The sequence below is a fragment of the Pongo pygmaeus genome, chromosome 8 (assembly GCF_028885625.2).
Source record: "Pongo pygmaeus isolate AG05252 chromosome 8, NHGRI_mPonPyg2-v2.0_pri, whole genome shotgun sequence".
Taxonomy (NCBI): domain Eukaryota; kingdom Metazoa; phylum Chordata; class Mammalia; order Primates; family Hominidae; genus Pongo; species Pongo pygmaeus.
Genome location: NC_072381.2, coordinates 123,408,279 through 123,421,568, shown reverse-complemented (window position 1 = coordinate 123,421,568; position 13,290 = coordinate 123,408,279). Strand labels below are relative to the sequence as shown.

Genomic DNA, 13,290 nt, shown 5'->3' with positions numbered 1-13,290 from the left:
GTAATAACAACCAGAGTCTCTAGAGTTAGATGTGACTCAAACATATGCAGATTTTAGGACGTGTGTGTGTCTCAGCGTTGCACCTGTGTCCTGGCCTCTGGCACCCTTACTGCCAATTTTGTCCCATTTCTGACCACACAGCACCAATTGCTTGGGAATAGTTCCCACATGTGTGCTGGTTTTTGAACATGGACTTGTGCCCACTAAAAATTGAACAGAGGCCATGTACAGTTTAAATCCAGTACTCCAGAGGTGAAAAAAGTCAGCTAATCCAGTAAGCTCCAAATGCTGTGTCTTCGTTTTATCTTTCTGAAAACTGGAAAAACAAATGCTATCTCCGAAATGATTCTTGAAGATCTCATTAAGACTTCCCTATTATATCATTTTCAAAACAAAGCAACTAAAGTTATTTGTCATTGCTACATTTTCAATGAGTATATTTGTAAAAGTTCTTTGCAGTTTTTTTGGGGGATGGGGAATGGACATTATAGTGTATTTACAGTTAGTAGTCAAATACTGATTTGCTTTATTCAGGTTTACATAGGTCTTTACAGTTCCCTACTAAAAAACAAGACAATGTAAACACATACACACACACACAGTTGTAGCTTACTTGTAAGAATATAGTTCTAGAAATAAAAATTGAATAAACATTTAATGCAAGGCAGACTGCCTTCCAGGAGCTTATACTCTAGCAGTAGAAAATTTGCATTGTCTTTCTCTTCAGCTCTCATGTCTCCTTATTAAATACAGTGTCCTGCAGTATGTGCCAGCCATGTGGTTAACCTTATTAACATATGTGGTTCATCAAATAAGAAAGCTTGTATTTTCCTGCAGATGTTATTCATCAACTTTAGATTTTTTTCTTTATTGACTTTAATCTGACATTGGGAAGTTACATATCATTCCTTGTGCCTCAATTTCCTCATCTATGAAATAAAGATGTTAAAGTAGATGATTTATTGGTCTTATCTCTAAAAGTCTGTGAATTTCCACTACCCCCACCCCCTTCCATTTTGGGGGTAATTGATTTTTTTTTTACTCATATTTGCTTTGATTTGTTACATACATGCTCGTTTTTGTTTGCAAATTTTTGGTACATTTTTCGCAAAGTATATTCACCTACATTCTATAAAGCCTGAGGTACTACAGAGTATTTCTGAGATACTATTTGTCAGATGCGTTTCTTTCCCTATTGAAAATAGCTCTGTTTTCCAAAACTTTGAGTTAACTGGGTGTATAATCTGCTTCATTTCCAGGCTTTTTGAGTGCTCAATTGTATGTTATTTAAGGTTGTCTATTTCACAGAAATTGCTGTCATTTCTTATATCTAGCCCCTGTTTCTTCAGATTTTACCATTTGCCTTACATAAGTGAGTTTCTCTGTTTAAGGTCTCAGGCTAATGGTATTTTAAAATATTGATATTCTAAGAAATGGCTAGTTTTGATGCAACTATATCTGAATTGATTGAATTGCTCCAATTTAGTTAATCAAGAAAATATTTTTCTTCCATGTTACGTGCAAAGATGTAGCTAGTATTTATATCATGTGCCAGTATTTCAACTTGATATACAGTAAATGTAATCTTCTTCTGGCATATCCAGTTGGTAACAATGAGAGAAAGAACTAATGTAAAATTAGATCAGAGTTCCTTTGTAGCTAAGAAAATTTGTTACACTCGATTAGAACTATATTTAAATAATAACCTGTGTGCAGGAATGGATATTATGCCTCATTGCTAAGTTACGTGAAAACATTGTAGAAACTCTTTCAGGCTTGATTTTGTAGTTTTTTTTGGCTGTTTTCCCATAGAATGACCACTTGTGACATGGACAACTGGAGAATTTCTCATGGATAAAAATACTATAAAACCAAAATATTGGTTCTTGTATATCATTTAAATACAGATAGTGCCATACATTGAAGGGACTAAAACATAAGATTTGGCTTCATTTACAAAATAATTTTTATTTGGTATTGTCACAGTAGCAATAGTAAAATGAAGCAAATAGATTCAAACAGGAAGCATTTTAGGTTTTTTTTTGCTTTTGAAAACTTCACAAGATTTATTTTTTGTCACTTCTTGCATTTTACTTATTTTTTGCATATTTTATTCAGGAATAGGCTTTGATTCATTTTATATCAATCTAAATGACATCATATGCTGTTTTAATGATTAGCAAGCTATATGCAATGATCTCCAATGTTAACAAAATTCTTTTGCTACTTTTACATAAGTAATATTTTGGGATGGGGCCAGATATTTATTATTGTATTAAAATGTCATCAGTATTCATTTTATAATGCTCAAAAATAATTTGTATTGGTGAATTCTTTCAAAGTCTCTGCCTCAATGTCTTTTAATGTTAAAAAAAATATATCCTTAGGCCATGAGCAACACTTAATCCCATATGGAAAACTTCTAGCATTGATAAGAATTTTTGATGAGTGATTTTCAAATCACAAAAGAAAAGATTATCTAAAAACATTTTCAAACTTGCCAAAGACTTATTCATTCCTTTAGTATATGTTACATCACAGAGACAATGATCAGTTTTTTAAACTAAACAATAAGTAAAGCCCGAAATACTGTGGCTGACAGATTCTTATTCAGAGCTTAGGTTGCCTTGATGTATAGTTACTTTACCTAAAAGGCTATTTGTATGTAACAGAACTCAGTATCCCCTCTCTATTATGTGTTACAGCCAATTTTTTTTTCTTCTCTTTAAGGTGGTTTAGATTAGAATCCAAACAAGGAAAACGAATCAAAAACAGGGGTGAGATAAAGGTCAATATTCAGTTTATGAGGAACAATATGACCGCAAGTATGTTTGACTTATCAATGAAGGACAAAACCAGATCTCCTTTTGCAAAGTTAAAAGATAAGATGAAGGGTAGAAAAAATGATGGAACATTTTCTGATACGTCTTCTGCAATCATTCCAAGTACTCACATGCCCGACGCCAATAGTGAATTTTCAAGTGGTGAAATACAGATGAAATCCAAACCAAAAAAGCCTTTTCTTTTGGGTCCTCAGCGACTCTCGTCAGCGCATTCAATGTCCGATTTATCTGGGTCCCATATGTCTTCTGAGAAACTGAAGGCTGGCACCATAGGTCAAACACATCTTCTTGGACACCAGTTAGATTCCTTTGGAACAGTTCCAGAAAGTGGTAAGTGCCGCATTCTTGTGTCCTCATTGGTCTGAACTACCCTTTTAGTTTTTAAAGTTTAATTTCTAAATTTAGTAAATCAAAATAGCAGTTGCTTTGTAGTATTTTCCAAATTTTGTCATTCATCAAATATTGAGTACCTACTATACCTCAAATTGGTAAGTTCCTTGAAGGCAGAGCTTGTCTGCATTTGTATTTATATTATTAGATGATAATAAAATGAGTGCCAGTTTCCTTTTATGGCCTGGCTGCCTGTTTTACTGCTGTTTCTACTATCTCAAAACCCTGAGCATAAATGAATGTTCCATTTCATCATAAAGTCCCTAGAAGAAAACTTTTGTGTTCAGAAGTAAGAAAGTAAATTTAATGCTAATGAAAAAGTCTCTGAGAATTTTTAACATTATCGTGCCAACCAGAACCTCTAGTTTTGACATCGTAGTTTATATGATTGTGAGCTGAATACATTACTAATGGTCTAGCAATATGCTAGTTGTTATCAGCCTCTATGCTTCAGACTGCTACACCTTAGCATTTTAAGATTGTTTCCTTGATTTTTTGAAGGTTAATACATTTAAGTGGCTAATTGCTCTCATTCTAAAAGCAGCAGAATGCACACAGACTGTGTCAAATAGTGTGATGTAATGTGTCACTGATTATGTACTAACTACAAAATTGTTTGTAGGAAGTCTCAAATCTCCACACAGAAGAACATTAAGCTTTGATACTTCTAAAATGAACCAACCTGACAGCATTGTGGATGAAGGTGAATTGTGTTTCGGAAGACAAAATGACCCATTTACAAATGTGACTGCTTCATTACCCCAAAAATTTGCAACACTGCCAAGGAAGAAAAATCCATTTGAAGAAAGCAGCGAAACATGGGACAGCAGCATGAATTTATTTTCAAAACCAATTGAAATAAGAAAAGAAAATAAAAGAGAGAAAAGGGAGAAAGTTAGCCTGTTTGAAAGAGTGACTGGGAAAAAAGATAGCAGAAGATCTGATAAACTTAACAATGGGGGATCTGATAGCCCTTGTGACTTGAAATCACCTAATGCATTTAGTGAAAATCGCCAGGACTATTTTGATTATGAGTCAACCAATCCATTTACAGCAAAATTCAGGGCTTCAAATATAATGCCATCTTCAAGGTAAGCTTAATATGGGGGAAGTTCTACTATTTGGGAAAATCTTGGAAGTATCAAATATTTCTTTTAAATACTAGAATATTTTCAAGTCATTTTATTTTATTTGAAAAACATTTTTATTTCTGTAATTAAATTATAGAGCCAGGCAATGTTGCATGTATTTTTGGAACTGCACTTTTTAATCTTAAGAAGATAAAAGACTCTTACTCTCTATCCTGGTCTACTTCCACTTACGTGAGCCAGAAATTCACCAAAACAGAGAGAAAACAACACGGCTTGTGATGAGACATGGCGAGAGTGAATTGCCAGTGGGTGTTAGTTCAAGCCAGAAATTTAGGTGATAACGTTTCTAGGGATTCGTTCATGGGCTACCTGGAAAGGACCAACAGCAGCCCGTGTGCTATTCTTTAAAAAATACCAGCTTCAGTATTAATGGCTGTCCTAATAGATGTTAATTATCTTTATTAAATGGCTATTTAGAAGTGGTTTTTATATGAGAATGCTTGTTATTGGAATTCAGTAACCCTCATGGGTTCTGTAGGTACACCCAAGGGATTTATATGATGATTTATAGTCAGAAATAATCACTCATGAGAAAGATTGGACTTTCCAACTTTGAGTTTTCAGTTATATGTATAATGGTGCTTTTCTTACTCCTTAGTATATCTAAATTTTATCTATATATCTAAATTTAAATCTATATCTATATAAATTTATATCTACATATATAGATATAAATGTAGGTATGCTAAGGAATAAATTTAAATATGGTTATGGATTTTACAGAAGTAAACGATGAAATAGCTGATTAAGGAAACCTCAAGCAAAGAAAAGATAAATTGATTCCCATCTTATGTATAGTTGGCCCCCTATATTTGCAGGTTCTGCATTTTTGGATTTAATCAACCATGGTGTGAAAATATTTAAAAAATAAATAAGAAATAATATAGTAATGAAAAAATAATGCAGATTTAAAAAACAGTACAGTGTAACAACTGTTTACATAAATTTACATTGTATTAGGTATTATAAGTAATCTAGAGATAATTTAAAATATATGGGAGGTTGCGTATATGTGCAAATACTGTACCATTTTGTATAGGGGACTTGAATATCCCTGGATTTTGGTATCCTTGGAATCCTGGAACTAATCTCTCTCAGATACTGAGAGATGACTGTAATTATCTTGGAAGAGCATGCTAGAGTGTTTACTATGTAATAGAAGATTTTCTTCAAGACAATAATATAGAGTGTACAGACCTGAATGGGAATACTGGCTTAGAAGTGCTATGACCTCCATAAACCTCAGTATCTCCATCTTTGCAACAAGGAAAATAATCCCACTTGATAGGATTCAGTGAGGGTAAATGAAAATACATAATACAAAGCCAGGCCCCAAATAGGGAATCAATAAATGGTGACTACAATTATGTTTGATGTATTGTCATGTTATATTTTACTTAAAAAACAGTGCTTTGTTTTGTCCCACTAGAAACAACAAATAGAGTATTAACAATCAATCACGCTTTTAGGCCATGCCCTCTCACCTCTCTTATGTATCTTCCATGATATTTTAAAAATTTGCATTTAAAGTTTTCAAAGTGAAGTGTACTTTTTTGTTTTCTTTTACCTATAAATGGATATTTGCCATGGTTTAAAAGAGTATTCTGTTCTGTTTATAAACCATTCTCCAGAAAAATAACATTTTTATCGTATGGTATCAATATTTTATTGAAGAGTTTATAGTTTTGATATGCCATTCAAAAATATTTTTGTATTTTACATACTGTACTTCACATATTACATTAAATCTTATATGGGTAAATAGAAATATATTTGCTTCTTTCCCCCTTTACTAAACTTTTTTTTACAGAAGGTTGTTGGAAACAACTGTCCGAGATAACTTGGAGATGGGGCAATTTAGCTAATTTTAGAGTCAAAAGAAAAGCAAGAAAATGGAAAATGGTAGGAAAATAATGTTTTTACATTATGGGTGCATATGGAAAAAAAAAGCTTATTGAGTATTCGCAAATCTTTAATTGCCCTGTATTTGAGCTGTTTATGTGGGCTGTTACAGTTTTAAAAGTGCCTGTGGCATTTTGACACATCTAGGCTTTGTTTTCAGTTACTTTATTATTATTGGCTGTTTCTAGCAAAATTAGAGCTGTTTTGTGATGTATGAAATGATTGCAAGCATGTAAAAAAAAAAAGTTGTTTTTCATTTTATGACTTTCTCTTCTTCATATTTATGAGATGCCAGATATGAGGGCAGAACATTTGTGGATTCCTAGGAAGTTATTCTTTTTGCATCACAAACCATCCGTGTGGTAAATGTAAAACATTTGCAGTAAAGGGGTAGTTCTAGTTAATCTTATAAAAAAGAAGAATTGAATATAAATAGACCCAAGAAGAGTGTGCAGTTCACACTTTTGGCAAGCAGCTTTATCTTGAGTGGAATTTGGGAGGATATTGCCAAGGTAGCGTTGTCTTTATGTAACAGTATATTTCTATTTTTCCTCCCACTATCAACCCTCAGCTATCTGGGACATTTTAAATTTCTCACATTAACATCCTAACCGAATGCACTTTTGGAGCTATGGACTCACATCATTAAGACACGTGCTGTGAATTTTTTTCAGGAGTGCTAAATAGACCTATTTACAGTTTCCTGGACTCTTGTGGCCAGTGTTTGTGAGAATGCTGAACAAGGTTAAGGGTAAAATACATAGCCATGGAGCTGCATTTTCTTCTCGGTGAGCGAACTGGCTCACTTGTGATTGCTGGTACCTAGGAACCATATTGTTACCCTCTGGTTGAATAATGTATATGATTAAAACTGGAGAATTTTCTTTATGCCCAAAATTTTAAAATGTACTAAGGCACACTTTTTTTTAGAAGTTAGACTTTTTATTCCTTAATGTTAAGTAAAGTCCGCCTGAAGAAAGCACTTTGGAGACCAGAAAAAATACCACATTTTGATTCTGTCCTTGGAATAGGTCCCATAGTTTTACATAAAACTGATAGAGGAAATTAGGCATTATCTTGGGTTACTTCAGCAAAGAGCAGGGCTCTTTGAAACACTTTTCCCCAAAGTTACTAATTTGCAGTCTCTTACATGCCCCTATTTCTTTGAAGCGTTTCCTGTTCTTGTAGGGAGGGGTAGTTGTTCCCTGTGCTGCAGCATTTTCTTACGTAAGTCTTGTCTTCTGTGGGCATGGCATTGTTCACTAATAGCTTAGTCTCACTTTTCTTGCCCACTACCATGAAGAGTTTGATAGCAGGGTCTGCATTTCATTCCTCTTTTTGCCCTTAGTCTCCAGCGTGATGCTTGGTAGGTAGTAGGTATTAGATATTTTGAATAAACGCAAGCAGTATAGCAGACCAGTTTCTTAATGCACACAGTGTAGCAAACCAGTTTCCTAGTGCACACAGTATAGCAGTTTCCTGAAATGCTACTCTCATTCCGTTAGCCTCCTACTTCCAGCCCTGCTTGCGTGGGCTGTGAAGATCTTTCTAATAGACTGAAAACAGATCCATAAAGCCATATGTATGCATTTTTATGTACAACTAAACATTGTTAAAAATCTAAGTTTTAAAGGATTACTAAAATTTAATATTCAATCTAAATAACACATTTCTGGAGCCTATTAAGAACTGTGTATTATGGTAGGTTGTCAGCTGTAATAACCACAGGTATCAGTGGCTTATCATAGCAAAAGTTTATTGCCCACTGTTGTCACAAAGGAGTTCACTGGGATGGTGATAGGAAAAGTGAGTGCTTTGCTCTATGCATTCATCCGACTCTGCACAGTCTCTCAGGAAGCAGGCTTCTTCCTTCTTGTGATGCCACTATTTAACACATGGCCTCCAAGATCAGTGCAGCGCGGGAGGAGAGAGAGGATCAAAGGAGGGTCATTTCTGTGTGCCAGGCCTAGTGCAGTATGCATTACTTCCACATATGTCCCATTGGCCAGAGCTCACCCGTGCCCCAGCCTCACTGCAACCTGTGAAGAACTGTGACTTAGCTGTATACCCAGAAGGAAGCTGAATTGGGTTTAGTGAGCTTACAATATTGTGTGTGCCATTGATGCCAAATCAGCTTGCTACTAAGAAGTCGGGATGCTGTCCAACGCTGGCATGCTGCAAAACTCCTACGACACATATACAGTAAGTAGAGTTGGAGTTCTCGTAATCTTCAGGAGAATGTTTTCTCAGTTTATTACTGGTACTAAGCTGTTTGTATTTTAAAATTGCTACTAGTCTTGTTGTTTAATTGTAAGTCACAGGTTGTTTAGCATCATCAGTATCAACTAATTTTTTTATGCTTTATCAAATAAATTGTCAACTAATTTATCATGTGGTTTATCCCACAATTTGCGAAGTAATCCTTTTTATCTGCAGTATATCATTTGCCAAAAACAAATATGCCTGAATGTTTGTTATACCATTTTTAATTTGTTCACAACGAATTATCTTTTAATATATTATAAATAATATCACAAATAATAAATTGTAAATAATGTTACCACCAGGCTATTTTTCACTTAAAAGTGGAAATGATGGGTGTGTGTCTTCACCAAGCCAAATTTGTTCATTTCTTTTCTTTTTTTTTTTAACTAGGACATAGCAAGTTCTGGCTTATTTAAGAGTTCATGGAAGAGATGTATACCACTTTCGGGTCTGGCCCATGGAGTGTCCTCTTAACACTCTTAACACAATCCTCCATTTTGCCTCTTCCTCCATATCCCAGACCAGGGATTGGCAAACTAAGCTTGGAGGCCAAATCTGGCTTGCTGCCAGTTTTTGTAAAATTTTGTTCGAACACAGCCGCATTATGGTCATTATTGTGTACAGTGGTAGCGTTGAGTAGTTGTGACAGAGACCATATGGCCCACAAAGCTAAAACTATTTATTGTTTGGGCTTTACAGAAATACTTTGCCGACCCCTGCAGTAGCTGAATGGAGAGGATCTTTGAGATGGGCAGAGCTGTAAGTAGGAGCAGCCTGGGTCTCTGCATGCAAGTGGAAGGCCCACCTGACGAGGAGTAGCCAAGTGGCCCTTGTCCAAATGATAAATTCACAGGATATAAGTTACTGAGATTTATATATATATATGTTTATTACAGCACTTAGCATTATTTATCCTACTGAGGAGGGCACATGGGCTATAGTACCTTTTGTTGTGTTTAAGAAAGCCCTAGTCAAAAAAGTTTAAGAACCACTGGTTTGCAACACCAAATCCAAACTCCTCTTTCTAACGTTCTAAGGCTTGTTGTATTTTAGGCTTTTCTTAACCTTCCAAGTTTTATTTTACTGTTCCTCACCAACCTGTTCTAGGTAAGTTAATTTCCTTACTGCCATGTCTCTACACTGAGGTCCTTGTAAGCCATGCCGTCTGCATTCCCGGGCTCAATTGTGGGGTGCACTCTCAACTCATCTCTGAGTGTTCTTTTTTGAGTAATAACCTCGTGTTTCCCTTTGGATTTCTGCTGATATAGAAGTAATTACTATACAATGTTTATTATACTAGGTCTTATATTAAGCTGTGTAAGCTTCATAACAGTTGTGCAGAATCTTCTTTCTTGGGTGCACCACAGCACCTAGATTTGTGCATGACCTCAGTGCTGATCATCAAGGGCTCCTGGATATTATTTTTTTTTTAGCTACAATTTGTTGGGCCTCCCCTCTGACTGAATTAGAATCTTTAGTGAGTGGGCCCTGAAATGAAAATCAACATTTTAATAACTTCCCATTGACTATCAGGTTTAAAAATTGCTGACCCATATTATATCACCTACAGTGGTCCCCCTAATCTATGGGATACGTTCCAAGAACCCCAGTGGATTCCTGAAACCAGGCACAGTTCCGAACCCTATATATCCTATGTTTTTTTCCTATACATATATACCTATGATAAAGTTTAATTCATAAATTAGGCATAGTAAGAGAGTAACAATAATAATGAAATAGAACAATTACAACAATATGCCAGCATCACTCCTCTTGCACAGTGGGGCCATTATTAAGTAAAATAAGGGCTACTCAAACACAAGCACTGTAATACTGCAATAGGCAACCTGATAGCCGAGATGGCTACTAAGTAATTAAAGGGCAGGTAGTGTAGACAGTGTGGGTACACTGAACAAAGGGACGATTCACATCCCAGGCAGTACAGAATCAGATGGCCTACCATTTCATGAGGCTACTCAGAAGGACACGCAAATTAAAACTTAGGAATTATTTCTGGAATTTTCCATTTAATATTTTTGGACTATGGTGGTTAATTGAAACCATGGAAAGCAAAACCACAGATAAGGGGATGGGACTACTTTATTTCCTAAGCTTTCAGTAAGTATTCATTGTGAGTGGAGATCAGGAGTTGTGCTGGCAAATGCGTACTGAAATTAGACAACTTAGTCATATTAGCTCTGGTTGCAGGTCCCTAACTAAGGTAGAGGGTACAGTAAGGAAGTTAGCTTGGCTAAAACAGAGATATGGTGGAAAGGAGTAAAACATATGGCTGAATAGGTTAAACACACACACACGCACGCACACACATAATGCACACACACGCACCCTAAATTATAGTGAGCATTGAAGACCAGGCAGAAAAGTCTATTAAATATTTATAGCATCTATGGATGAATTGTTTCTCAGGATTGAGGTAAAACCTGAGAGTCAATAGTGATGAATGACACTTAAAAATATGTTTCTATTTGTATGCTACCCATGGTAAATTGAGGAGAAATTCCATGATGTGTATTCTTTGAAGGAGGTGTAAGTTCCTTGAAAAAGTTCAGGACCACAGAACTCCACCTACTGAAGGGAATTCTGCTTGAGAGAATACGATTGAGAGAGTAAGATTTTCTCTCTGTTAGAGAAAATTGCTTATGTATGTCTTATTCTGAATTTTTTAAAAAAAATCAGTGTAAGCCTACTACTCTGTGTGATGAGTTTCTGTTGTTTGATGTTAGGGGGGCAGCTGTTCTGAGAGTAATAATTTAATGGGAGATATTTTTACCAGAGAATTTTGTTTGGGGACTGACCTTCTATTTGTGACTCATAGAAAGAACATGCTTTCATTCCATTATTTTCTGCTGTACTGTGGTAGTTGTGAATGCCATGTAGCAAATTCTTAACTACTCTTGGATAACTAAATGGTATGTTCTATAATATTATTTCTAGTATTAATTGATTTTCCAAAGCATGTATTTCCATTTTTAATGTTTGGTGGAAGAGCCTGCCTCCTTTTTAGCAGATGATCTCACGCCAAATAGTTATTTTTTAGGATGGTACAGAAATAGTATCTAAGATCCAGACTTGTAATGTTTTAGTGATTTTTCATGGCAGTGTGCCTTCCACTTCTGAGGTCAGGTCTACCTGATTCTCCCCCTCTCTTTCTTCTTTCCTTCCTTAATGAGTCAACTCCTGTCTGTGCTTGTGTCATACCTTCCTTAGGAGGTACAAAAAAATTGGTTACCTAGAATGTATATTTAAATGTCTTTCTAATTTTCAAATCACCATAAGCTTATAAGCATGTAGCCATTTTTATGAAATTGAATAACATGTTCATTAAAAGTCAAAGACTGTTTACTGTAGAATTTACATTTTGATTTTTAAAAAGTATAGTAAATAAATGATCCTAAAGAAAAAGAGCCTATTGATAGTTTTTAAACCTTCATTTTTATAATGTCCCAATGGACTTTTTTTTCCTGAATGAGTTTGAAGTTCAGTCGTTGGCATCATAAACCTTAACATGCAAAGGATTTGTTTTAATAGCAATGTTTACTTTTTGTTCATATTTGTCTAGTATTAAAGATAATTTGCCTGTTATTCATGGTAGGCTATAAATCTTTTACACACTTGAAAATTTGTGCCTTCATTTATGAGACAGAAGACAAAAACTTTTGAGATGATTTTTAGACCCATTAATCCATTAGTGCCCAGAGATTTACAGAATGTATCCAATGAAACAATGACTATGAACACGAAGTATGCAACGTGATTAGTTCCCTTAACACTAACTAGAACTTTTATATTTAACTCCCCAGATACTACTTGAAACTTTTTTACCCTTTGTCATCCTAATGCTCATTATAATAGCTCTCATTAATTGGTGCATCTCCCAGTGGGTTAATTTGCGGATACCAGCCATGCCATCCTTGTGCTAACTCACTAATGCAAATTGATATTTATAGTCTTCAAAATTGAAAACAAAAAAAGCTCTGTAACAAAAAAGACAAACTTTGCTGTTTTTTTTTTTTTTTTTTTTTTCTTGAGAGAAAGATTGAGACATAGCAAGATTCTGAGAGAGAAGAAAACAGGCCAAAAAAATTCACAAAAACTACTGTAGGCTAATAAACTGATGTGAAAATTTCTCAATTTACAGCACTTGACAGGTGCTAAAAGAAAAGCATCTTTAATTTTAATGTGTTGTTAGGACCTCTTTAGAGAGACTGTACAAGTTATTAACAAGGTCCTCTGAGACAGGAGACGGGTAATTAACAAGACCTATGGAGATATAGTTTAGGTAATTAACGAGCTCTTAGGCACTGGACACCGGATAACACGTAGCGAGTCCAATAGTTAAAGAAAACAGGTTGTTATGATATAATCAAATATAAGATACAGCATGTAAGCCCTCTTGAGGTTTCTGATAGGAAAGTATGAAGATTGTATTCCAGTGACCCCAGTGCACTGACTTTTGTAAATCAGTATGTAAGGTTTTTGGTTTAACTTTTAAGGTAGCATTTGAGAGAATTATTTTTAATTGTTGTTACATGTAGATTAATTATCTGTGCTAATTGCCATTAATGAACATGTATATTTTGAGAAAAAATGCATTGGAAACACATCAGTTGTATGATTCTAAATTGTCTTAAACATTTATTTTCAGCTTATTTTTTACCTGTGACTTGTCGGCTAAAATTGCCTATTGCAAATTAACCTTGCTTTCCTTGTCTACTTTA

The 13,290-nt window shown here is 34.9% G+C and overlaps 1 protein-coding gene across 7 annotated transcripts in view; it reads left to right on the top strand.

Annotated features, from left to right (window-relative positions):
• RAB11FIP2 (RAB11 family interacting protein 2) overlaps nt 1-13,290 on the top strand; it is a 42,017-nt gene that overhangs the window by 3,644 nt on the left and 25,083 nt on the right. For 3 of the 7 annotated variants that reach the window (XM_054435275.2, XM_063670317.1, XM_054435277.2), the window contains exons 2-4: nt 2,731-3,173; nt 3,856-4,324; nt 9,251-9,310. In XM_054435275.2, coding sequence (XP_054291250.1) covers nt 2,731-3,173; nt 3,856-4,324; nt 9,251-9,310 — 972 coding nt within the window. The other 4 variants (XM_054435276.2, XM_063670318.1, XR_010127481.1 and 1 more) reach the window with 3 other exon arrangements.